At 41.3% G+C, this 26,443-nt stretch overlaps 2 protein-coding genes across 3 annotated transcripts in view; one reads left to right on the top strand and one right to left on the bottom strand.

Moving 5' to 3' along the window:
- Positions 1-112: 112 nt before the first annotated feature.
- On the bottom strand, positions 113-2,026 carry LOC143428447 (uncharacterized). 2 transcript variants are annotated; one of them, XR_013102425.1, is made up of 5 exons: positions 1,299-2,026; positions 1,112-1,225; positions 869-1,025; positions 510-744; positions 113-225 (listed from the first exon to the last, which is right to left on the bottom strand). XR_013102425.1 is itself a non-coding variant. In XM_076903318.1 (4 exons), exons 1-4 carry the CDS (start codon positions 1,608-1,610, stop codon positions 575-577), a joined length of 753 nt encoding a protein of 250 aa, XP_076759433.1. In that variant the 5' UTR covers positions 1,611-2,025; the 3' UTR covers positions 332-574. The 2 variants fall into 2 exon arrangements, 1 of the variants encoding a protein (XP_076759433.1); XM_076903318.1 differs by lacking the exon at positions 113-225 and having other exon boundaries at positions 332-744; positions 1,299-2,025.
- Positions 2,027-2,349: 323 nt separating this feature from the next.
- The window catches only part of Orc2 (origin recognition complex subunit 2), a 95,312-nt gene continuing 71,218 nt past the window's right edge, over positions 2,350-26,443 (top strand). Inside the window, exons 1-10 of the mRNA XM_076903522.1 lie at positions 2,350-2,676; positions 2,782-2,898; positions 2,975-3,190; positions 3,304-3,551; positions 3,626-3,840; positions 3,923-4,052; positions 4,123-4,363; positions 4,450-4,683; positions 4,758-4,989; positions 6,510-6,568. Of these exons, the coding sequence (XP_076759637.1) occupies positions 2,625-2,676; positions 2,782-2,898; positions 2,975-3,190; positions 3,304-3,551; positions 3,626-3,840; positions 3,923-4,052; positions 4,123-4,363; positions 4,450-4,683; positions 4,758-4,957 (1,653 nt within the window). The 5' untranslated portion in view covers positions 2,350-2,624 and the 3' untranslated portion in view covers positions 4,958-4,989; positions 6,510-6,568. The remainder of the gene's footprint in view (positions 2,677-2,781; positions 2,899-2,974; positions 3,191-3,303; positions 3,552-3,625; positions 3,841-3,922; positions 4,053-4,122; positions 4,364-4,449; positions 4,684-4,757; positions 4,990-6,509; positions 6,569-26,443) is intronic.

Genomic DNA, 26,443 nt, shown 5'->3' on the forward strand with positions numbered 1-26,443 from the left:
GATACTCTGATGTTCGCGTGATACATAAAATAAATATTTAGCAACTGTTTCACACGATATTGGAAGTATACCATCAACATTTCTGTTCTTGGTTTCTTCCGCTTCGTATTTACCGCGCACACGGAAATAATCGGTAACCAATATGGAGTCGATGCCAATAGTTGAGAACGAATACTCCTAGCGCTCGATAAAATAGGGTACGTTCTCATTGGACAGATTCTTTGGCTTCGAAATTATTCAAATCAGCTAAGATATATAAATTCGTTGAACTTACACGTGTTGTTGATATGGGATGTAATAATAGTCCGTCAATTTTTCATGATAACCTAAATTTCAGCTATTCGCTTTTTATTTTACACAGAGCCTAATCTTACACTGTCCTTCACATTCGTCTAATTAGAATAAAATTGTACTTTATCTGTATTTACTCAATTCATCGATTTAGTTCTTCGTAAAAAAACTATGTCAGCGAAACTTGTTATATAAATTAATGTAGGCGTACAGCTTACCAATGCCATATGATTTTCACGATATACAATGTTGTATTTCCTTATTAAGTTTTTGTTCGGTTACTTTATTGCATTTTTCGAACGTTACCTTCGTGACTTACACCAAACAATGGATGGCGTATTCTTAAATTTTTTGGGAATGGTACACTACAGTCTTCTATTTGCATCGGTGTTGTTTTCAAAATATTCGACAGTTTTCGTCTAACGGTAATTGTACCTTTTGGTTTTATATTGACTGTGCATAAAGAGAGATGCAAAATATATTAGAAATATAAATTATGAATATTAGAAGAATTTTACATCATTAATTCTTATCCGTAATGTTATATTTTACAATTCTAAAAGAGAAAATATATTACCAGTTTTGTATTTTGATTTTACTTTGCCAGTGTTAAGTACGCAACTGATATTACATTTAACTTCGTGATTCAGTGCGCAGTATCTTCCATCTTTAACTTTAAATTTTGATTTCTCTCCAAACACTAACGTTTGACCTTCAAGTTCCTTCGGATCTATCTAGAAGTTACACACAATAGTCACAATATTAACATCCGATTAGTTATATTATTTGCATCCAAAGTATTTAAATAAATTTCACTCACTGTTAGAGGAATGTCCATGATCCATACGTCTTCATTATCAGACAAATCATCTAAGCTAAAAGAAGAATCTGTGCTTTCTACAATTAAGTCATCTTCTCTTACTAAGTCATTGATCTAGAATGAAATTAATCAAATAACATAATTTCAAAGTTAATAGCAATTCGTGTAAGAATCAAATCTTATTTACATTACGCGGTCTCGCAGCATATTGTGCACTCATTGATACTCTATTATTTGTTTCGTTTGATGCTTCTTCGTTACTCTCAGCATTTTGCTCTATCTTGATCGAACTTCTTCTCTCAGTTTTTTTCAAAATGCTTTTTCTAGAGACGGGAGACGCATTAGCAGGACTGGGCGGTTGAAATTTTGTATTGATCTTTATAGATTTATTACTTTTTGGCTGTGACATTTCAGGCTCTGTAGTATCCATCAGAACCATAGATTTATTTAACTGAGTGTTCAGATTGGTTAAAGTATCTTCGCCATCTAATTCAGACATATTTGACAAGTCTGCGGAGCAATATCTTCTCTTATTTACTACTCGTTCATAAAATAAAATTTATATCTTTTAAGTTCTCTAAATGAATTTCATCTAAATATTAATAATCGTGTACAAAATACAATGTCCCATGGTTGTTATATTACCATATTATAACAAGATTATTGCAAGACGTTTGGTGAGCTATCTATACATGAATTAAATGGATTATACTTAAAATAGTCAGACTATCAAGTATATGTACATGTTAAGCCTACATGTGTACATTTTCCAACACTCTATTCAGTATTATGGAACAATAATAACAGGCACGATATGTATAAAAACAAAACTGATTAATTCATAGGTTGGAACCAACTGTATCACATGTTTTACAATATATTCCATGTATATATTATTTCAAACTTTTGCGATAGTATAGTTCCAAACCACTGTTAAAGCCCTCTTCTCATTAATCAAGTCGCTTCAAGCAGTCAAGATACAGTTTATGACAAGAAAAGAAATAATCTGCATTCCATTTGAAATACGCAGAAGAAACTTGAGAAAGTATTTTCAATAAAATAGATTGACATCGCTAAAACGGTTTTAATTAACTAATGTAATCAATGAAAACGAAGCGTGAAAGTTTCAAATTGTAATAATGACACAAAAATGAAGTACAGTTTACAAGTATCACATTTTCTGTCAATTTATTAATATAAAATTTTATAATATTTGTTCAACAAATTATATAATATATATTTCATTGAGTAATCAAGTTTAGTAGGATAATTAGCAAATTGTATTCCTATTCTGATACGATACTTGTTACTTAATTAAAATATAATAGACTGTGCGATGGCGTAACAGATGTAACATTTTGGTGTACGCAAAGAAGGTGTTTATTCTGAGATTGTTAGTGTCGTTGATTAATTTCAATTAAAAGTGTTTGACTTTTGACATCAGTGTAGTTTATCACAAATTATTGTTCACGTTTAATGCATTTGTATGTAAAATAATTGAAAAACCCTTGAAATGTCTACCGAAAATTTACGACGATCTTGTCGTATAAAAGCCCGCGTAAAAGGTACTATATACAAGAAGTAAATAACTTAATGTTTTGTAATGGAAATTGTTAAATGAGGAAACATATTTCACAGAACGTGTTCTTACAATGTTCTTTGTATTGTAGAAAGGAAACACGAAGAACGTACGTCGTCCACTTCAGACGAAGATCTCGATGCAGAATCAATGAAATTAATGAAAGAAGAACTTAAAAACATAGAAGAGAATGTTCAAAAACCAGTTGGTAATTCTTTTAACATGTCTTGCATTTCATTGGATGTTTCATTTTTCGGCAATTGATACATGTATTTTTGGTACAGAATTATTCTCGAATAATGATGTTAGTGGCGAGGCTTTCTACAAACTAAACACACCTATTAAAAGAAAATCTATGACACTGAAGGCACAATTATGTCGCACGCCTGGTAGTATAACAGAAAAAAGGCTATCGGAGGTAAAAGTTGTTCTTGAGAAGATAGATACAGATCGCAAAGAAGAAGTTAAAACAGTTAAGAAAGATTCTAGACCCTTAAAAGGTATGATATGTTGAAAATATATAACAAGTAGAGAGTGTATCAAATATTGTGTTGTTCTTTTAAAGATATTAATAGAAATATACTATGAGTAACTTTAATTTTTAAATATTCAGGTCATGTTATTCGAAGGAAACACGAATCTGGATTAACTTCCAGTGAAAGTGAAAGTATATCAGAACCTAGTGATTTTGTACCATCTGAAGAAAGCGAGAATGAGACAACTGAAAGTGAGACTGAAGAGTCTAGCAACGATGAAAGTAAAACAAAGAGCCAGAAACAAAAATTAATATTGCAATCAAACTTGTTGAGTACACCAAAAAGGAGCACAAGAAATAAACCTGCAGTTATTCATAAAGACTTTGTAAGTAGAGAATGGTAAAAGATAGCTATAATTCAGTTTGGTTATTTAGTAATGTTTATCATGTATTTTTAAAGCATATGCAAACTGATGCATATTTTGTAACACAATCAGAGAAAGTAGTTACATCTGATCGAACATTAGAACACTTACGTAATTCTCGTTTGACAAAAGAAAAATTAGAGCAGTTATTAGCAAATCAAAGTTATATGTCATCACAACATAAAAGACATATGTATTCGTTAACTAACAGTTATGTTACATTATTTCCTATGTGGTACTTTATTATGGAGTAAGTATCAATAAGAAATAAAGTATTCAAAAACTTGTAGATACTCGAATAAATGAGGTAATATTACTTTAATGTATTTTAGGCAAGGTTACACTGTATTGCTTTATGGTGTAGGATCGAAAAGATGTTTAATCAATGATTTTCATAAAAATATTTCTTATCATCCATCATTAGTTATAAATGGATTTTTCCCCAGTTTGACTATAAAAGATGTAAGTCGCACAAGTACAATTACATTGTAAATATCTAAATGCTATAACAGTTAAGAATATTATATTGTAGATACTCGATGGGATAATTGTTGATTTGTTAGAGTTAAATTGCCCTAGCAGTACAAGTGAATGTTTAGATCTCATTGAGAAAGTCTTTAAAAAGAATCCAAAAAACAGACTTTATTTATTAATACATAACATAGATGGTATAATGTTACGTACAAGTAAAGCTCAAGATTTATTGTCTTCTCTTGCCAGTATACCAAACCTTTGCGTTTTAGCATCCATTGATCACATCAATGCTCCATTACGTATGATCGCTTATGATATTACATTTCTTTAATATCAGTTAGTTGTATTTCTAGTAATATATTTTTATGTACCTACATGTTTATAGTATGGGATCACACAAAACGTTCAAAATTTAATTTCTTCTGGTGGGATGCAACAACATATCTGTCTTATCAAGAAGAAACATCTTATGAGAGTTCGCTTATGGTACAACAAAGTGGATCTCTTGCTTTGTCATCTCTTTATAATGTTTTCCTTTCCCTTACTTCAAATGCTAAATCCATCTATATACTGCTTGCTAAGTATCAGTTGGACAATAATAGCAACATTAATTTTACTGGTAATTACGAATTTATAAAATAAAAAAAATTGCATTTGGAATATATTTGTAATTTGAAATTTAATAATTTATAGGGATGGCATTTAAAGATCTTTATCGATCTGCCCGCGAAGGATTTCTTGTTAGCTCTGATTTAGCGTTGAGAGCGCAACTGACTGAATTTATAGATCACAAATTAGTAAAAATAAAGCGCAATATTGACAGCGCTGAGCATCTTATCATTCCGCTAAGTAATGGACTATTGAAAAAGTTTTTGGAAGAACACGATACCTGATCGTGTTGTCTACCAGTAGCATATAAAATACGGTAAAGTATAAAATTATTTCTATTTTTCATAAGCATTTTATATATTAAATTTATTTAAAAAATTATATTTTTCTACCAAAAAAAAAACATTAAAATTAATAAAACGCCTAATAAAGATATAATAATTACTAAATTATATCCTCCAGAAGAAGTCCTTCAAATGTTTTAAGTCTTTTAATTACAATGTTTTATCGTTCTCTTATTCTTTATTCTTTGTTTAAATAATGTGAGATATGTGAAATATAAATGTATATTTGTCTCGTGTATTATGCGCTAAACATATTCATCTACTAAAATGTAATAACAGCGAGTAGAATATACGATCGTAAAAATTGAACACGTAGTTCAGACGCGTTCGCGCCATTGCGTTGGCAGTATTCGCGCAGTGTTGGTACCATTTGGACGCGAAACGCTAGTAGTAATATATCGTGCATTATTTTTTGCGTGAGATTATGATACGATTGCCGGGTAGTGAATAGAATGTGGTTACAGTAATAAGATGTCAGATATATTAGGCCGTAGGCGGAATTACGCTCTAGCGAAAGGTTAAATGAGCGATGGCTCATTTTTAGTGCATGTACACCAAGATTTGATAGGTAATTACATTGTTAGCAATTGCTATTTTTCGCGATGTAGTAACGAATAAAGTCTGAGAAAGTCGTCAATATTGCGTAAAGTATCGCGGAAGTATCGAAAGTACAATTATATTCTACGTCACAGTGTGCACTCGCCGGCGTGTTATTCAGCTCGGCCCTGATCTAACCTAACATTCTGCCGTAGAATTTTTTTTAACGAGGTTATTCAGTCACGCTGGGATGCTTTGCCTTTTTTTAGCTACGAACAATGTCGTAAGTTTTGTTGGAAATGTTAGTGCGTGGGCATGTGCGTGTGTGCAACAACGCGTGAATTACAGTTCCGATTTGACATTGTAAACATGACGACTTGACCTTACAATGGCAAGTTGGACGACCTTGACTTTGGCAAGTATACAATGACCGAGTAGTCGCTCTTGTTGACTAGAATCAAACTTTCCACGTATATACCTGTGACAGTTCAACTAAATAAATATTACATTTGTCAATCAATTTTACACATTATATGTAACCTTCAGATCCATGGTGACTTGGCAGCTGCGAATTACAATACATTTTTTTCTTTTGTTTTGTCATTTAAGGTACAATAAAATTTTCTGCTTCCTGTGTTGCTGCTTTGTTAAAAATAACAGTGTACGCCTATATCTGTAAAAGGAAACAAATCTATTTCCTAATACTTGAATTTCTATTTTATAATATACATGTATTCGTAACATTGTTTGCTTTTAAAAATTCGAAAATAATGGAACAATAGTCTTTTTTTCCTTTTCTTTGTCACGCTTCAACACATACTATTGGTATATATTATCTGTTAAGGTTGTTTGATTATTTGAATGTTTGAACAAATGTATATTTTAAGATTTATTTAATGTAAGATGATTGTCATCCTTTATATCTTATGGGAACAATAACTTTTTTTTGTTATAGGTAACCAATGAGCACGTTTGCTGCGGTACTGTGGTAGTTACATTCACACTCATGTTTCGGTGAGTTATTTAATATATGTTTAATTACATGATATGATATCTTCGTATTGGCACTGATATATCATATGATATAATCTTATATATTTTTTAATCGATTGTATTTAATGTTTGTAACTAAAGTGCTACTATTTAGTTTGATTAATGTTTGATGTAAATTGTAATGATACTAATGTAATGTCAGTATCTACGTATAAAATTAACGATTCTTAAAATAAATGCAATTTTAAGTTTACTGAAGTATTCAAACAAAAGATGATAAAGCTGATTCACAGTTTTGTTTCATGTATTATCTTATCTACTGTATGTAATGTAGAAATTTGAAAGATATTTTCTGAAATGATACGTATGATTATCAATGCCACACAAAGAATAGTTGTTATATTAAACAACAACAAAATAATACTGATTAAGTTGTCATATAACGCACTATTAATTGAATGTTAGATGAACAAAGAACGCGAAAGATTAAAATATGGTCGTGTTCTCACAAAACAATATTTAATAATTTTTCTTTATAATAATTATTCCTTTTTCATTAACACATATTTATTCATATGTGTTGATACTTTATATATAAGCATTTATATATTTAATAATATTTATACTGCATTTTGATTCCTTTAAGAATATGGAAGATGTCTCACAAATATTTTTACTTTGATTTATCATTTGAATTATTATTATAAAGATTTGTCCAATTTATACTATTTAAAAAGATATTAGATGCACAAATCGTTTTAATACAGTGAGAAACGTACAGAAAATGTCTTTATCGACATGACTATTCATCGACATGACTATCAATGTTTTTAAATTTCGTCATTTCTACCGCCAGGTGACGTTCTAAGTTTTCTATGTTTCCTAATGATTTTTTGTAATCGTGTTTCGAAATATCTTTTTTAAAATCATCTTCTGTTAATTTTTTTTTTTTCTTCGTTTATATTGGAAGAAGAGTGTTAGTATTCCGTGATATGTTGTACTTCAAGTGGTAGAAGTGTACGAAAACAGAAATTTCATCATTTGCAATTTTCAGATGTGCCAAAACGCTGTATATAACGTAAGTACAGAATAACATTCAATAAATTATTCGTAGATGGATCGAACTCGAATATAATTTAATTGCATTGCATCATATTTAGTACAAAAACATAATTCTTACATGTGTATACATATATGGGGCAATTACATGATTATTCATTTTCGTTATTGAGATACAAATCTCTGATTAAAATGTTACGTATCATATTAAACATTGTGAGGTTAATAGATCCTTTTAGCAAGATAAATTAACTATCATCAGGGTGACACATAGCTATCTAAATTACACGATATTATGTCTAGGAAATATCATTTTACATCGCTATATTATTATGTTGAATAACAATAACTTGATAGTTTCGTAAATTACAAATTTAAATGATATAATCGCTACATAACCCAATATTTGTCTATCTCGAATATTTGATTTAACCATTTGCTTCCATTGTGTATCGCTAAATGCGAGCCAGACTTATGAAACCTTAAAACATTTAATATTACAATTGATACATATGACCATGCTTTCCAATACAGGGAAACGTATTTCAGTCTTTTTCGGCTTTGTCCATTTTCCATGGCTAACATCACGTAACGACTGTCATGTGGAATTTCACTTTTCCCAAGACAAACGAATTTCACCGAGTTGTCTGTCCGTTTCTTCGATAGCCATTACCTTTTACTTTCGTACCAACATATTTCGTATACCGTGGACGTTGAATAAGATTTACATGATACAATATAACGCACTCGAATAGCAAATACCGTAATGTACAAATTTATTTGTTCCAAATCAGTTAATCATAACTCGTCATCTTTTCGAAGAATTGAAACGATTGTTTTTTGGCGCACGTGCTTTAGATTCGGTCGATAAAACAGCGCTCGATCATTTCTGCGATATTATCGACGATATTTCGCTGGAACGCGAATTAACCGGAGAGAATGCTTTCGCGAAATGGCAATTTGGAATCGCATTGAGTATTATTGTCGTAGATTCGTTGATGCGTGCAGCGACGCAAAGTGGTGCGCGCGGACGCTTAACCAATTTCCGCTTGTTTTACCAAAATCGAGGTCGTGGAGCCGTTAAGCGTCAAGGATCACTTACGATCATCAAGTCAAGATTCTACGTGTATGACTCATGGAACTCTTTTATCTCGACTATGATTCCTTCCATATGCGTCCTCGTGTTATGCGCGTACGCCCGTGCTCTCTTTATCGTTCGAGCAGAAATTATCTCTTTTGCGTTACCTTTGTGCTTACTGTTAGACATGTATATCGTTTCTTGGTTGATAAATGGAAAGAAGAACTAAATTTTTGCATCATTTAATATGGATGTTCACATAGTAAATAATATATCAATCACTGTAAGTAGCTATTAATCCTTTGCAATTAATTAATTAAAAAAATGGTTTCTAGGAGTTGCAAAAATTCCTCGCGCTTCCACGTTAAAAGCAACGTTTAACGAAACCGAAAACAACCGAGTACAATTTCACTTGTTTTATTTTCTATTTCGGTGCACCGCTTGCCGTTTCCGTTTGTTTATTTCCCCATGTAACGAGATAAAAGAGTTTGCATGATACGTAATGCGGTGTGGCGGTATAACGAAATCGCGAAACAAATGCAACGCAATAATGGAAACGGTGGTTAAAAATAAAAGAGAAACAGGCAGAGAGAGTGAGAAGGAGAGAGGCAGGAAAATGCTCGGGAAAATAAAGTTTCCCGTTAGTCACTTCATACGCTTTATTTGAATTATTGCTACTTCTGCGGTTATTTTACAATTCGACGAAGTGTAATAAAAGGTTTAAATTGTCATCGCTCTTATTTAGAAGTGACTTAACGATTACTGTTAATTTCCCGCTATTGATAGCTTCTTTAACTAGCAAGAGTATCTAGATGACCACTATTTTCAAAGAACGATAGGATCACAATCGTTTGCGAGCCACTCTTAACAGATCGAATAAAAGATAATTCTCCGGCTACTATATTACATTAGTTTAATTATAAAGCACTGTGCCGCGCTTTATTCTCACTTAAACATACGATTTGCTTAATGCACAATCATACTGCCCCATCGACCCAACACGAAACGAGACGTGAATTGCCCGCGGTTCACACGACACCCCGAAACATGCAACGCGAGACCAACCCCTTCCTCCAAAACGGTAACTCGTTCACAAATCCCACCTTCCTGCACGAATCGAACATGCCCTCCCTCCAGATCATGCCCACCTCACGCGATCCATTTACGATTGCACAAATATCCTGGAACACAGGCGTGGAAGCTCGTTTGTCGAAAAACCAGGCTCTCCACTACGTAGGACCACCCCTCTGTTATTCAAGCGGTGGCTTAATCCACGCCGTTCGGGTTCCTGATGAAACCGGTCGAATCGATAGAGCGGTAGAAAACTTTAACCAGCTTCTACCCGGTTGGTTCGCGCATTTATCCGGTTCCCGGTTGTTCGATGGAAACTCAAACCCCGCCGCGGCATATTAAATATCCCCGAGACGGTAGATGACTGGGTACTCGAGGGTGAACGCGCAACTTCGTCAGGCCTCGTCGTCTTTGCCCAAGCGATTCCTACGGATTTCTCCCTCTGTGCGGTGGTTCGCACACGAACGCACACGTACGACTTGCTTGGATAGGGAACTACCCTCGAAAAAGCCCGCGTAGCTCGGTATTCGGTGATTCTGTTCATCCTGCTCTCCACCCCTCGCCACCCTTTACACGTACGGAGTACGCTCTACTCCGTTGGCCCGTCTCTCTGCAACCTCCTCTTTGTGCAACCCCGTTCTCTTTCATGGCTCCGAGAAATTGTCGTTTTGTGCGTGGCATACACACCCGTTTCCACCACCATCCCTCTCTTTCTCTCCCCCTCTCTTCCTCCCGGTTTCTCTCCTTCGCTCGCAATGGCTTTCCAGCTCCTTTCGCCTGTGTTTTCGCGAACAAGAAACGGCTTCTTCAGCCGGAGCGAGGAACGTTAATTCGAAACGGGCCACGGTTCCCCATCACGGTTCGGTTGACATCAACCGGATAGGGGAGGGCAGAGAAAGAGAGCAAACTTCTGGTTTGCTTGGAACCAGAGAGTCAACAGGAATATTGTTTCGACGCTCGGGTAGCTGATGATACTTTCGAAGCGGGCTGCCTTCGTCGCCGGGCACGGAATTAAATAGCATCTGTGTGATTAACTTTCCCTGGCTGATCCGTGCCGCGCGATAATAAGCCTTGTTAACCCTTTCGCCGCGCTCCAGACTGGAGGTTCGCTCGATTTTTCTTCACTTCGACAATATGCATAATTAAATATGAAAAGAACGAGCTAAAGTAGGAATCCCATATTTCTATCGAGATACATGAATCTGTAATCCTTTTACATCCACTGTACGCGAATATGTTCAGACTCGTCGTCCTGGATTGTACCGCAAATGTTTAAATAACGTATCGCAATTCGTGGAACGTTGGGTGGCCAATTTCAAAGGCACAATAGAATCCTTTCACGATCTCGCGATGGTAAACGGTTCAGGATGGATTCGAAACCGTTTCCGCGAGAAAATCGATCGATGCCTCGCGGAAATCGATGGAAATCGGCGTCGATAATCGACTGGCAGAGATGGCGAACCCTTTTCCCTACCTCGCCGCCGACTTCTCTCCAACCTACGTATGACCTCGATAATAACAGTTATGAAACTTGGCCGCGATAGTGAAAGTGGCGTGTACAGGACGTTTCATAATACGCTGGTGTCGCCAAAGCGGTGGGTAAAGGCGACGTGGTGGGCGCTGGGAGAAAGAGAGGATGTTTGATCGTCAAACAGTTTCACTGGGCACTCGTCAAATCGAAAAGACAAGTTCGAATTGCGAAACGGACCATTTTAAATGGCTCTGTCGCGGTAATCGGTTACCATTTTATTTCTGAGCTATCAACGGTTCCAGAATAATGATTTATTTATTTGTTGTTACTGGCTCTCTTTCTTTTTTCATTTAGGATGGCTTCCGGTTTTCTGGTTTTACAATCGTAGATATCGATCCACTTATTCTACTTACTCTACTTACTCCAACCTAACGTACAGACCGCTTATTCTACTTGGTCCAATTCAGTCTAACATAACGTTACTTAATTCTTAAGCTAATTCCCGTCTTAACGATCTGTTTGTATCGTTATTCATTTCTACCCGCATTATTTTCTTACTTTCTACTTCTCACTCTATTTATTGCATATTTGTACACGTTTGTAGAACCAAAGTAGTAGTTCAACATCACCCCTACAATTTTTAAATGTTTCAGTTTTGTTTACGCACGTTAACCATGCTTTCTATTCAAAAGCAACCACTCTCTCTTAAATTCGTTGAAGAAAAAAGAAATGGTACCGTCCGCCACTTTGTCCTCCTCCACGAACGAGGCGCTCGAACAATATTTTTACATCATCCTGTAACTTCCGAACGAGACAAGGTTGCAGAGGTCTCGTCAATCGTTAATGTCGGTCTCAGAGCTCAGCCTCGGCTCTCCCGGTCGAATTCTCGAAAGCTAAAGCGACGTCGAATCCGCTTCGAAAAAAAAAAAAAAAGAAACCCACGCGACTTCCCGTTACGGTGAGAAAACGGGAGAGAAAAACCGGCGAAGGCGACGGCGTTACAGAAAATAATCGCGAATAACGCAACCGCGGCGGTTCGTCAGTCGCATTGACACACATGTTACGTGCATCCCAGCGAGCTGATGCGGTTTTCTGTGTGACCCGCGCGGCACACGCACGTAATTACGCTCACACGCAGAGGTACGATAGGGTTACGCACACTTTAGTCGAGGCTGTAACATAATTTTCTGGTGTTTGCACGTGTCAGGGCTGCTGGTCTGCTGCGCGCCCGCGCGCGCCTGCGAGCGCGCATTGTGAGTGCTACTTTGCCTTCTGCCATGTTCGCGATATCGTTGCTTGATAAAATGTTACTGCTTTCTTGCTGAAGTCGTCGAACGCGCGTCTACCCGTTCGCACAAGGAAATTGCGAAGGAGAGATCGAAAATTGGTCGCGTGTCTCAAAAGTTTTGATGAGAATATTTATTTATTTATTTTTATATATATGTTGCACAATATGTTTCTTGTTTTTACGTTTGCGTTGAAGAAATACAGTGTATTGCTTCGCACGTGTGATCTGTATAGCGACGCAAACTCTTAATTTGCTATTTTGGAGTTACACAAACGAGGGGTGTGCATACAATGCTATTAGAGACCGTGTACTGTCGTTAACAATCGATAATGGCAACTGCGTGCGATTCAGACGATTCGAGAAACTTGCTCGAGTCTCCTCGCCCTTAGCTACAAATGAAATTAAACGTTGGGTGCAGGAAAACTAATCCTACTTCCGGGAAGCACCGCGGAAGGGGTTGTAGCTAACCGTATCGATCGTTGGCGAAGGATTTAAATTCAGATCTTCCGTTTTCCAGGCGACTGCTCGTGGCAATCGAGTTACCCGGTTGTCGTTAGATCCCTCTTCTTTAAATCTAATTCGAGAATAGCGTTCGCTTACAGCCCAGCCGGGTTGACAAATGCGACCGTCCCGACCATGCACAGAATCCACTGTATCACCTCCGTTCGCTCCTACGGGGAAAAAGAATCGGTTCGAATCTGAATTTACGGCTCGAACCTAACCATAAATCAGAAAGTAAATCTACGCTTTTAATTTATCGAGTAAGTGCCTCGGGGACTGAAGAAGGGCATAGATAATTGGCAGGTGTACTTTTCATCTCTGAATATGAGCACTAAAATTGGCTACTTTCTCCGGAATTTATGTATCTAGATTTAACCCACTTGATTAATCAGTTGAAAATAGAAAGAAAATTTGTTAGCCCAACTTTGGCTAATAATCTAATATTCATTTATATGCGAATTACTTAGTATTCAATATTTTAACGCAAATAAAATTGCCATCACAACAATTCCATACAACACGAAATTCTTTTACACGAAATCTCGAATTTTTCCCACTGATCATTGCGAATAAAAAGAGATATCAGACTCTATAACAGTTCTATCTAGATCGTTGCGCTGTTCCACGGTTTCACGAATCCCCCGTTTCGTATCAGCGATTGCAACGTGTAGCCACGTACGCGTTATCGGTAATCGCATCAGCGCCGATAGGCCGTCCGTATCGAAATATCGACCGCTGACAGTTATGAATCACGCTTCTTCGCAAACATTCCTCTCCGCGCCGGTTTTTATATGCACGATACCACCCGACAGCCGGTCGCTTCTGGCTACTGTCGCTTTCCTGGATTTCCATTGTCGCTCGATAACGTCTGCTCGTTCTTTGTAATCTCCGCCGACTTCCAACTACCGTGATCCGCTGTTTTTTCGTCCCGTTTTACCCGAATGCTTTCAACAGTTTGAAAGGGTTGCGGCGGGACGGAGCGGGGTTGTCGAGAGGATCGTAATTGAAGGCAAAATGGGATATTTGCCGCGATGGGAATCGCTTAAGTAGAACGTGGATCGATGGTCAGACGGTTCGATCAACGACGCTCGAGGATCCTTCAAGTATATTTATATATGATTTAATATGTTTGTTAATATCGTATGTACAACAGGAAGGATACTCCCTGTTGTAAATCGCTATCGATAAGTTTCGAATTCGACAAATTTTACTTGAGAAGTAGTTGGTAATGTCGAGTAATGGCTCTATTCTAGACAGTTCCCTTAATATGTACCAATTTCCTTGATACATTTATGGTGGACGTTCAATTCTCGGATAAGAAAGCTCAAAACAATCCAATATCGAGTACACGGTATATCGAATAATGGCCGAGCAAGAACAACAATTCCAGCACGATGTTGAACAGTATCTCCCGCGTGGCAGGCTCTTCTATTTTATATTCAACCCGGGGTAGAACGTCCATGGATTGCAGCGAATATTAAACTTCTTTTCCCCCGATTCAGATACAATAAGACCGAGAGAGGATCGGAAGGAAGTGGCGGAGGGATGAAAAAGAAAAAAAAAGTGGCGTACGCCGTGGAAAAGTTACGCAATCTTCCTGCGCAAAAATCGCCAGGGATTTGTCTTGCCCGCTCGATGGTGATTCGAGACGGGAAGATTCGAAGGGTTCCACCCCTCGCACGGGGGTAGAGCGGCGGCTTATCGTGCTTTGCTTTTCAAATGGCTCGTCATTCGTCGCCTTTTCCCTCATTTCCCTTTTCTCGGCTCACCTTCCGTCCCTCTCTCCCCTGTTATTTTCACAATCGATCCCAGAAGCCGTCCTCCTCAACCCCCTACCCTCGCTTTCTTTCATTTCGACCGCGGACACCGCGCGGTCTCTTTCATTCCTCGCGAGATCGAGAGTGTCTTTAACGCGGCGCGGAGAGTGGCTCAGCTACTGACATTCAATTCGCCACGAATCGAGCACACGGTGATCTTTGCAACGCACGATCCTGGCCGGCTTGTGCAAGAATATATCTGATTGCCGGGTAATCAGCTGAAATGGTTGCGCGTACACCGGGGTCCTTGAAGTTCCGCGAATTATTCACTTGCGGCCGATTCGAACGAATTCCCATTAACCCTCGTCCAGATTTTCAATTTCGTGCCGATAGGCGGATGCATGAAACGTGGGATTGCTGACCGTATCGCGGAATATCGCGTTATACCCTCGTAAAAAATGAATGAAATATCAGAACTCGGTTGAGAAGAGAGATTAAAGCGAAAAACATTTTACGATGCCATCAAGTTTCGAGTGTTGCAAGTATAACTAATTCATTCTTACAATGCTCGATCGCGTACAGAGCCGCTAATGAAATAGTGGGAGTTTCATGATCACGTATAAAATACTTATGGTCAATCGGATCGGATTAACGAACGTCGAACAAAGTTTAGTCGAAAGTCACGATTAAATCCGGGCTTAAATGAACCGGATAATTTTCGACAAAAATTCTCTCTCATCCTGGCTATTATTAGCGAACTTGCCAAAAAAAAAAAAAGTGGATTCACGTGCCGTGTCCGTTTTTCACCGGCCGCTCCATTTTTTTTTCCCCCTCCTTCATAACGAGCCATTAAATGGCTCGACGAGCGTCAGCTGCAAGGGAATCGGTCACATGGATGCAAACGAGGGCTCGTCCGCTACCACCACGAAACGGATGCTACGCTGGCGCACGTGTAATTCGCGACGGACCTCGATCACCGATATTTACCGACGATACTCGTAACTTTTAATTGGCCAGTCGGGCCTATAACCGCGGCTCGGTCCGTACGAACCTCGAGAAGTCGCCTCTGCGGCGAAAAAGGAGGGGACAAAAAAAAAAGACCATTCTGTTCGCCCCGTTTTTTCGACGAACACGTTAACTCCGCGCAGCAGCAGGATCGATGGCTTCCATGGGAAGAGAGGATCCACGTTCGCCAGCTCCTTTCTATGTGGGAGCCCATTAAAGCGGCCGTAAAACTTGGTTACAGACTAATTGCACCCGCACCGGGGTCCTCTTTTTCTTTTTACCCTAAAAGAAGGTACGGGAAAAAGGAGGAGGAAGAAATGAATGCTTGCTTTGCTCTTCGATGAGGCAACTTCAGGGTTCCTTTCAATATTTCACGTGCCAAATGGGGTCGTGGTAGTTCTTCAAAATTATAACATGTAACGTGCTATTTATCGTCTCATGGACGCCAGAAGCCTGCCATTTTTGTTCATTAAGTATTTTCAAGAATCGAACTCTGTTGCAAGTTCCATTTCCCTACTCGCATTCATAAAAACCAGAATTTCCATAAACGTCGAACAGCTATGCATAAATCTTCTCTGCAAGCCTAACAGTTAAATCTGGCGCTCGCATAAGTACCAGCTAAAATATTACACCCCCTTTTCCTGTCCATAATCTTATCGAGAAGGACCCTCGTACAAAGAGCCCCATTAATAACAATTTACCGAAAAGTTTAGTACCCGTTTACTCGGGAAATTTCCTCGCCTCCTCGAGCGCAGAAATATATAAATGGGATAAACATCCGCAGTCAATTTATCACTCCTTCAGATTCCTCTCGCGGAAGAGTTCAACTTCCGGCTCGAGCTACCCCTTCCCCACTACTCGCATCCCATCCCCGCGTGCCGCCATTCGGCTGGCCGCGAATAATAGTCGTAATAGGACGAAACATCATCGGTATTCGGTTAATCAATCGCGACCAGGGCCAGGCCAGACCCGGACGAAGGAGCCTCGAGGTCGGCGAGGTTGGGGTTGCTGTACGTGCATTGCGCAAGAGCATTCACCCCGCTCAATACTCAACGACACGGCGCAAGCATTCGGCCTCTGGGGTGGTGTTGGTGCGGACGTCGGGCCAGCGTAGCGGACAGAGTCAGGGAACACGGCGTTAGGGGTCCCTGGGAAACAGGGACAGAGCGAGAAAGCTCTGCCCGACCCGCGCCTCACCCGCTCCAAACCTCCCTTCTTCCTCTTCCTCCTCCTCCTCCTCCTCCCCCCCAAAATGGGTTACCTACCTTTACCCACTTTGTGTACGATGAACCCCGCCTTTGACAGGGTTGCCGTGGATCTTTTGTGCACCCGACGAGCAGCTCTCCTGGCACGTCGAGCCTCTTCGCCCCTTTTCCAGAAATTTTGCCACGGGCCACGGGCTCGAATTAGAAGCCTCGATCGCGTGGCCGGTTTCTGGAGAGGCTCGTAGTATGCGTGTGCACTTCCTCTTTGCACGCGGGGATATTGTAGTTTCATAGAGGACCCGACGATGGGAATAATATCGGAGAGCAACAGATGTTGATCGTGGGAGAGATTGGGAGGCGTAAGGGTGCAGGGTGAGATTTTTATCGAGTGGTGCTAGTTGGATTTTTCAGTTTGAATTTTTACCTCGCGACGTGTATCTGTATCGTGTGATTCGATGCAAGAATCAGTTTCGAGAAATGTATTCACTGTGGGGGAGTGGGCCAGTGGTGGGTGTAGGGCGAGATTTTGGAGGATTGGGGGTAAGTTGGATTCTCGCGCAACAAACGGTTGCGTCAACCATCGCAATCGTTTCGTTTCTCACATCCAGTTCTCCCTCTCGACTCGTCTAACGAAATCTCCACCGAATCCCACGTCTCGTTTTTCTCTAGCAACGTTTCAACATCCTTCGAATCCGCGTCGAACCTTTCCTCGCTGCAATCGTCGGTTTCGCGACTCTGTCGTCGCGTCGCAACGACAAAGAGACCGTCCTATTGAGCAAGGCGATTCTTTTATTAAATCGACGGTTCCTGGCCGAGTGGCGATTGACATTTCGCTTCAGTCGCGAGGGAAAGTGAGCGAGCTCTGGTACTCTTCGTCATAAAGACAGAACGAGAGAGAGAGAGAAAGAGGGAGAGGAAAAAAAGGTCTAACCGGCTTTCTACGAGGTGGCAAATGCCGGCTGGAACACTCGAGAGCATTAGACTGTTGTGTCAATCCTCGTAAACCGTTTTCTCGGGCCACACCGTGAAACGAGAGGATATTGCCTGTTAAGAAGACGTTTGTATTGTGCTTCTCTGTAGAGGATTGTTATCGAAGCGATGGCGTACGTTCGTTTAGTTAAAAGCGTGAGAAATCACTTAAATTTAGCTGTTTGGATCTTCTTTATATTTCTAATAGGAAGTAAAATGTTTGATCTTCCCTCGATGGACATATATTTTGATAAATTGATGCAGCCCCTTAGCTGATATTTTCATTGCTTAATGGATTCAACCCTCTACTTTATGCTGACGTCCCTGGAACGTCTCGTGCGTCATATTTGGAATACTGCTTAACTTGTCAGCTATACACGCGAAAATTCATTTCCACTATCGAACCGTGAACCACGATCTTCACTCTAACGCTCTGCCACGCTGCTCTCAATCGTTCATCCGCAATCACGTCGCATCTGAATTCCACGATACACGTATACAATCGAGTCGTTGGAAGAATTAAAAGAGAAACGGCTAATAATAGACGAAAGATCAAGACCATTGTTCCACATAAAATGCGGCTTTATCGTTGGCCCAGAAACGGTCAGCGGTACCAGTTGGCAGCCAGATATCAGCCAGTTGTTAAAGCGTAATAATCGTCCGTTTATTCGAAGATATCGATCGCTTTAGAGCCGGCCTGTCCCTCAATTTGTCCGGACAATCGGGCTTCCGCTCTGCCGGCGTTCAATATTTCAGTTTAATCCGCGTTTCGCTCCCGTAGCACCGTTGCATAACAGCCGAAAACACAGCCACCCGGTTTGTTATTAATCTTCGCGCGACTACAGCGACAACGAACGCCAGTCGAGTCGCGTTATCGTTTCCGGCCGGAACTTTTGCCGCGCGAGCCTCGAGACCGGATGAAGGAACGAGAACGCCGGTTCGTCATTGCGAAAACCGATCGCAGGGTAGGGGAGGGGACGATCCTGTAAGAGGATTAACATTCGCTTGCGAGGATTTCGCGTCCAGTCAATTGTCGGATCGTTTAATCCACGATCCATCATTCTAACGTTGTTTCCTGCCGCGTCACGATCAGCAGCTCTCTTCGACAAAATCCTGGACGAGCTACGTAACGGGGTGCTGTTTTTGGGGTGAAGTTGAAGGAGGTTGATTTTTCGTGGAGCGGGGAGGAAGTGGAGAAGGAGTGGCGGAAGGGGGTGATTAATGGGGATGATTCGGTTGCTCCAATTAGTGGTCGTCGATAATTTGCAGTCAGTTTGGAGTTGATTGTGCTGCTCGTGTAATCGATTGTTAGGGGCGATTTCACGGAACTGGAGGAGTTTGTTAGTATAGACGTATAATAATTATTATCAGAAATTGCTGTCTGATAATGTTCGACGAGGCTCGTGTTGGGTGGTACGTGTAATAAGTGTAATCAGGGAATGGTTTTTAACGAGCAATTAAATTTCGAGTAGCTCTAAGTTGAGAAGAAAAGGATCGCCAGTTTCAATCCAAACTTCCGGAGCATGATTTCGCGAAGAAGCTTCGTTAAGAGTAAATCTAGTCTCCCTCGTAACTGTTCATTGCTTCAAAGGTATTTGCCATCGGATCGTTGAGAGATTCGGCACGATCTCGATAAAGGAAGTGGCGAGTAAATTTCAGGAAGGAAGAACGATTTATCTACCCTCCCTCGCCAATGGCGCGCTTGTGTTACATTTTACGTCGATCAACCAAGGACGCGGAGGAACGCTGCGCGTTCTCCATCGACTCGTCGATGCTGCAAGCGCGCGCGACCGATCGGAAATGCCCTTTCTATGAAAAACAGAGCGATTCGACGTGGGATCGCGCTGGACGGAAGGTTTCCTCTCGAGGACAAAAGTTCGAGCATGCCAACCAGCATTTGGGTTATCATCGACGCCGCGGAGGCTTTCTAGCTTTCTATGCTTATGCCAAGGATGTCCATGTTACGTAGAGCCCCCACGCGACTGTTCGGTCTTGGTATACTGGCTCGTGTTATCGTCACTCTGGTGAAACTTTGGCTTCTCCGTTTCATAGTCTTCTCTTTTGCGACAGTGTCTTCAATTTTTCTCTTTATTGCAGTCTTCATTAATTTTCCTCGTTGATTTTCCTTTTGGTATGAATCACTGTTATATTTAAACGATAAGCACATGCGTCATGTTTAGCAAGATGATGTAACGTCTCTTATCAATTGAGGATTCGTTGCTATTCCGATTAATAGATTACGCGTTTCGGAGAAGTGTTTAGTGATTGTAATTGAATTAAATATTTCTGCGCGCTTTATCAGAATAAAATAAATGAACAGCAATATGCTTCGCGTCTCAATAATTCATTTAGCGATCTGTTCTTACAGATACATTTATTAATACCTACTTAATTAATATTTCCTCTCGATTGAAATACTTATTTTTTATTCGCGACTGCGGTATCGCATTCCTTATCGACTAATACGCATACTTTTGTGAGTGAAGAGATTCCCACGGGGAGCGAGCGAAATAATTCCCGCGCTTCTTATCCGGTGATGTCGCTCCTCATTTCCAATTATCGTTCGTTAAATATCACGCCCCCGATTATTTACGACGTCGGAGCTTCAATTTCGGTAATGCCGCTTCGAACACCGAGCACAGTGCAAACACGCGCGATACCAAAGATAACGATTGCTCTTAATTAGTCGGCGACACAGATTGCTACCTTCTATCTCCTCCTCCCTCTCTCTCTCTCTCTCTCCCTCTTTGCCTCGTTTAAATCGCGCTGCACATTGGATATTAAGTTATCCTTATGCAAAACGATCTGTTATCTCTGCCGGTTTACGAGCACTGCCACAGATAACCTTAATTAAATCGAGCGGCTGAAAAATGAGGCAAATTCACCGGTAGGTGAAATCGATGATGCAGGATCGTATCGATCGAACGCAGAACACTTTTATTATTTAAAGTGACGATTAATCGTGGGACGCTAACCGTGTTTCGTCTCATATATCAATACTTTTTTTAACTCTGTTTCACGATTATTAATTTATCAAAATTGTGAGAAAGGCGGGCTGATCGTGTAGTTCTGAAATAATTAGCTTATTGAAACTCGGATATTTTTCAATTCGAAAGCAGGTATCAAAGATTTGACAAAAGTATTTCATCTTTTTCTTTTACTTGAAAAGTGCATTTCGGTCGGGTTAAGAATATGTAATGTGAAATCCATAATGAATAGAATACATTAAACGGTAATCGAACGGAGTACAGACTTGAGATAGAGGACCATATGCTACAACAGTTATCGTTCATCAAACTATCGCGGAAAACGGATTACAGATACTCGCGTGACTCACTCCGCGTGTCCACATGGCGCTCAGCGATTAATCGAAACGATCGCTGGTAAGCTGGGTACCCTCAACATTCTTACCAAGCATATTTCTCAAAAAAAACCGCGTTCCCGCGGTAATTGCTACAAGGTATGCAGTTACGCGTGCTCGATTGCGCGCGAACTCGCGTTCCGTTTCGAATATTTCGATCAGAGACAAACGTCGACGGGTCTCCTCTCCTCTAGCCGAGGTCGAAGTCGGTTCGATCCGTTTGTCGGGTGGCACGCGTGCTTGTCGAGCCAATATTTGTCGATTTAGTAAATCATCCTGGCAGGAACGTGCCGCGTTAGAAACCTGCTGGCCATCTTCGCGAAACGAGTCCAGACGGTTTTAAAAATACGTGCTCGTTCGACACATCGAACGCAGAAGACAATCTTGCCCAGAGATCCACGTTATGCTTCTTCTGCTAGCACAAAGAAAGTTCGAAAGCACCCTGCGCTGTGCAGGAAGGCTGAGATGAAAGTTTCCATCGCTAGGGGTCGTAAGATCGATCGGTGGAGACACGTTCCTCGGGAACGGTTTCGATACACGCGAAGATGGCTGGATGGCGCGTACATCCAGGGAAACTATTCCCTTCCATTGATCCAACGCGTTATTAATTTCTGTTCGATGAAATATAGGAAATAAACTCGACTGGATGCGAGACCAGAGCGAAATTGTTCAGTTTGCCTTGAGTTCTATGCTCTTTCCATGGAAGAATTTCGAAACTATTCCCGATATCGTGGATCATGCTAATTTTAGTTAGAAGAACGGTGAATTGTTGTTCGACTGGACGAACGAGCACGGCTCTGAAACGCGTTCACCGCGTTTCATACTGTGACCAACATCACTGGTGAACGTTTATCTGCGGATCTGTTTTGGAGTAACTGTTGCTATTCTACTTATCCTCGCCCGGTTTCACGATCGCGGCTTTCCTTCTGTTCCACATTAGCCGCCTCTGAATACTACATTGTACAAGAATGTATCCTTTTTTCTTCTCTCTCTCTCTCTCTCTCTCTCTCCATCAACGAGATAATAACGCTCGTTCGCTACGAAATCGCTCCGCAACCGTACGGATTACGCTCTCTTAATTTCACAACTTGAATTCTCGAATAGTCAACGAATATCGTTACGGTGATATCTACATACGTGTATCGCCAAATCATAGTTTCTCTTCGTCGACTAAAAAATGGCCCTCGATGGAGCTATCGCTATCTCCACGGAGCCATTTCTCTGTTTTGTCGCATCGTGCTGATTTCCTCTAGCAAAACGCGCGATACAAGTCTTCTAGTGCCTCTTGCAACGATCTCCAGCTGGATTATTTAGTTACATACCGTGTACCAAACGCTCGAAAGTAATGCATTGCAGCGTCTAACGCAACAAGACGTATTGCTTAATGAAAAACTCATCGCGTGAAATACGCGCATCGTGGCCATTCCTTACTGATTCGATTTCCTCCGCGTATCGCCCAATAAATTCCCTCGCCGAAAAATAATAAGAGAGCACTGGGAGCGATACGCCCACCGATGCTCGCGATCAATCAGCGAGAAGAAACCCAACGGAAGCATCCTGAGAACAAAAGCTACCCAAAGCGCGAGACGCGTATCATTCATCCTTCGCAGAACCTCCTCTGACCTAACTCTGCCGATTTCTTTTCCCATCCACGCTTCTCGATTCGTCTTCGAACAAAAGGGAGCAGATTAGCGAGCAATGGGTACGGCGAAACGTTGAACTCGAGGGAGAGACCAGCGCTCCCGCACCTTGGGTGACGGTGTCCTTGGTGGGAACATTGAAAGTATCGGCCGATCGAGCATTCCTGGTTGCGTGCGACGGACAGTGGTGTAATGGTTTATCGCGAAGAAGAGGCGAGGAACGGTGTTACGGCACCGGCAGAATTTGATGGAACTCGATATCAGCTCGCGACGTAACCTCGAAAAACGGAGGCGTGCCTGTACAGCCAAGCCTGTCAGTAGAGAGCAGAGAGGGGGAGAGCACGTTACACATATTTGAGGTCAGGAGATATAAATAAATGCTAATATCAACAGGCGCTGGCCAGTTTGATATCCAAAGCCTCGTTTCGTTCGATGGCGCGGCAACGCGCGCGCTCCCGATGGCCTTTCCGTACACCTCGATCGAGCACAGGTCACCGTCCAATTCAGATAACACTGATAGGAAACGTTTTATCTAGGATCTGTAAAACACGCGTGGAGAGACCGTCGTTTAACGACCGTGGGCTCTTTTATTCGATACGGCCCTGGTTACCGATATGAATCGTTACAGCGCGAGGGTGCACCCTGCGTGGGGTGCGCAGGGATGAAACGCCTCGACGCTCGAGGCGTCTTTCTTTGATGCGATCTTGTAGGAATTGTTGCAGTTCTTCGAGGATTCTCGAATTCCTTGGATTTTGGATGGTTGGATCGTTTCATTGTTGGGTTGCAGAATTTTCAAATTTTCGAGTTCTTCAGTTCTTCAATATGCAAATCTGTAGACTTTATATTCCAACTTTCTTAGTCCTTGAGGTAAAAATTTCCAAGCTTTCGTATCCCCCGAAATTGACAAACTTTCAAATCTTCAGGCTTTCAATCTCGGAGCCGTTGAACCTCCTCTCGGTAGTCACGTCCTTGCCCAACTTGCGAGAAATTACGAGTCTTGAAAACCGAGTTCTCACGTGAAAGAAGCTCTTCCACGTAGTATATCCTCCAATTTACCCAGTGGTGTGCTTCACGATTCCGAAACTGGAACTTCTGCCTTGTTTCCACATCGCAGACGCAAGGTCTACTTCGCGCTCCTTTTTTCTCTCTGTCTCTCTCTCTCTCTCTCTCTCCGTGTCCCTCTCTCGTCAGTACACTCCGCGAGAGTTCGAATTTCATCTCTGGCAGTCATACCGTGAAAGGGTTAACGAACAACGTTCCAATTTACGCGGATAAAATATCAATTACCGAAGAGGCATTCGGCCCCCACCAGATGACGATGGCGTCATCGATTCCTCGTTTTGAAAAGGGGGAACCCGCTCGAGCCAATTCCTCCAGTGGCCTCCAGGAATCGCTCGATCCGTTTAACCATCGTCGTAAACAGCAGCCAGTTCGGGGCAGCCTTCGCCTCTCTTCCGTGGTAAATGTAACTGGCTCGCGTTGCATATTACACCTGTAATGTCGGTCGCGACGGCGACGTATCGGGAGAGCCCACATGCCCACTCGCCAGAGAGGCTCACACGCGTACGCGTGCACGCGTGTACACGCCGACAACTTATCTACGTAACCTACTCCACTTGTAACTGTTTGCGAGTGAACACTTCCTTATTACACGGTGCACGCGCCCACCCGTCTTTTCTATCGATTGGACCGCGCGCGTACGATCCTCTGCGCGTTTCATCTTTGCCCCCAAGGCTCGTCTTCTCGATTTCTGCGCTCGTTCCTTCGTTTCGTCGCTCTGCGCGAAGCTGCGCTAAACTGCAACCAGAAGTCGAGTGTACCAGGACTTGGGAGAACGATGTTCTTCGATACAGAGAGTCGAAGTTCCTGTCGATGTAACGTGGATCACGTATTGTTCTTCTTCTTGCCACACGTGTGTGTTAACCGCGGGACCTTGCATTATAATGTTCGATCTGATCGATCTGTTGTTCTGTCCCTGACCTAAGCGCATATCTAAGTCTAGTTCTACGTAAATTCGAGCTCTAATTTACTGGTGGAGGTTTTGTTCGATTGCTTGTGCGGCATGTAGAGCGCGATGTACAGAGTGGGAATGTAGGTGGAACAGAAAAGCTCCTGATCGTTCTTGGACGAAGAAATTTCGCGGTTTTCTTGGTTACCAACGAGTAAACAGATTTAGCGATTTACTGAAGTAAATTGGTGCTCGACTTGTACACAGGGTTGATCGGAATTTGCCTCGAGTGTAATTTTAACTCTACTCGCAGTGGACATTGATGATCGCTATCCTCGTTAACGATTGCGGTACTTTCCGGGCATTTCTCTGTGGACGGCTTCCAACTCGGATTTAGTTTATCGCCCCGCGACTTTCCTTTCTCTTCGAGTGTTCTCTCGAAAAGTATGCATGCACCGCTGTGATCAAATTAGGCAAATTTGAACGAATTTCTAAGGAGAAAGAATCCACGTTCCCTGGCGAGATGGAATTTTAGATTCAGTGCAATGCAAGGACGGCATAAAATGGCGGAATTTAAAAAGTTAAAATGCAATTGGGAGATGCTATAAAAAAGACGGTTGTGATTGAATAAAAAATGGTCAGAAGATGAAATTAAACATATTGCTCAAAAAAAACGAAACTTCGAGAGAAAGAGTATTCCCAAAGTACGTTTCTCTCGTTTCACCATAGAATTTAGTCCAACGCGATGTTTTTTCACGAACACGGTCGGTGGTCGTTCCCGAAAATTCCAGGAAGTGGGCTTCGTTTCTGTTTAATTAAGCCCGGCTTACGCTCTAAAACGATAATTCACCGTGTCGCGCGACCACACGCTCTTGGGTATCGGTCGAAAGAGTTTCTCTCGCAAACGGGGTTACTATTCGCTCGCGCAACAACGGAATCGCGAAATGTAGTTCATTTAATTACGAGCCGTATCTCTGTCTCCTTCTCTCTTGAGCGCGAGAACCCAAAGGATTTCGAATCGTCGCTCGAGCAGGGCGTTCCTTTTCGCAACGGATCGGTTCGAGAGGCTGTTTTTACTCTCGCTGCATGGGGAACAGCGCTCCGTTTTATGGAGCACACCGAGCAATCACTGTGAAATCGTTCTCGACGTAATAATCCAAATTCCAAGTCTTAGACTTTTGTGTAGGACTGAATTCTCTTCCTTCGTGTGATCCTTCGTGCAATCTTTTTTAACAGACTCTCTAGTGAACAGTTCTCCAACATATTTTAACTTTCTTTTCCATTCAGAATAATTTTACTTTACTTCACGAATATATTTCAATAATCATTTGAAGAGAGAGATGTCAGCATTATATTATTATCCCAAATTTTGACTCGTCTACATCTTACTCAATGAACGCATCGCTTCTTCGTTTCCTCTCGCCACGAATTCCACGCGAACCACCCTCGTCTCGACCGCCTCCGTCGAAATCGCAGCAACGGGGTACGATTTAGTTAACTGCCAGCTAGACAGATCGCCCTGCTCCCGTCTGGGTCGCTCGAT

This window comes from Xylocopa sonorina, chromosome 10 (genome assembly GCF_050948175.1).
Source record: "Xylocopa sonorina isolate GNS202 chromosome 10, iyXylSono1_principal, whole genome shotgun sequence".
NCBI lineage: Eukaryota > Metazoa > Arthropoda > Insecta > Hymenoptera > Apidae > Xylocopa > Xylocopa sonorina.

Bases quoted from the DNA above. Each gene is read 5' to 3' on its own strand.
- LOC143428447 (XM_076903318.1), bottom strand. From the start codon at position 1,610: ATGTCTGAATTAGATGGCGAAGATACTTTAACCAATCTGAACACTCAG. The intron at 1,226-1,298 runs GTAAATAAGATT...ATTTCATTCTAG, and splicing joins ATGCTGCGAGACCGCGTAAT to ATCAATGACTTAGTAAGAGA. The intron at 1,026-1,111 runs GTGAGTGAAATT...TGTAACTTCTAG, and splicing joins TCATGGACATTCCTCTAACA to ATAGATCCGAAGGAACTTGA.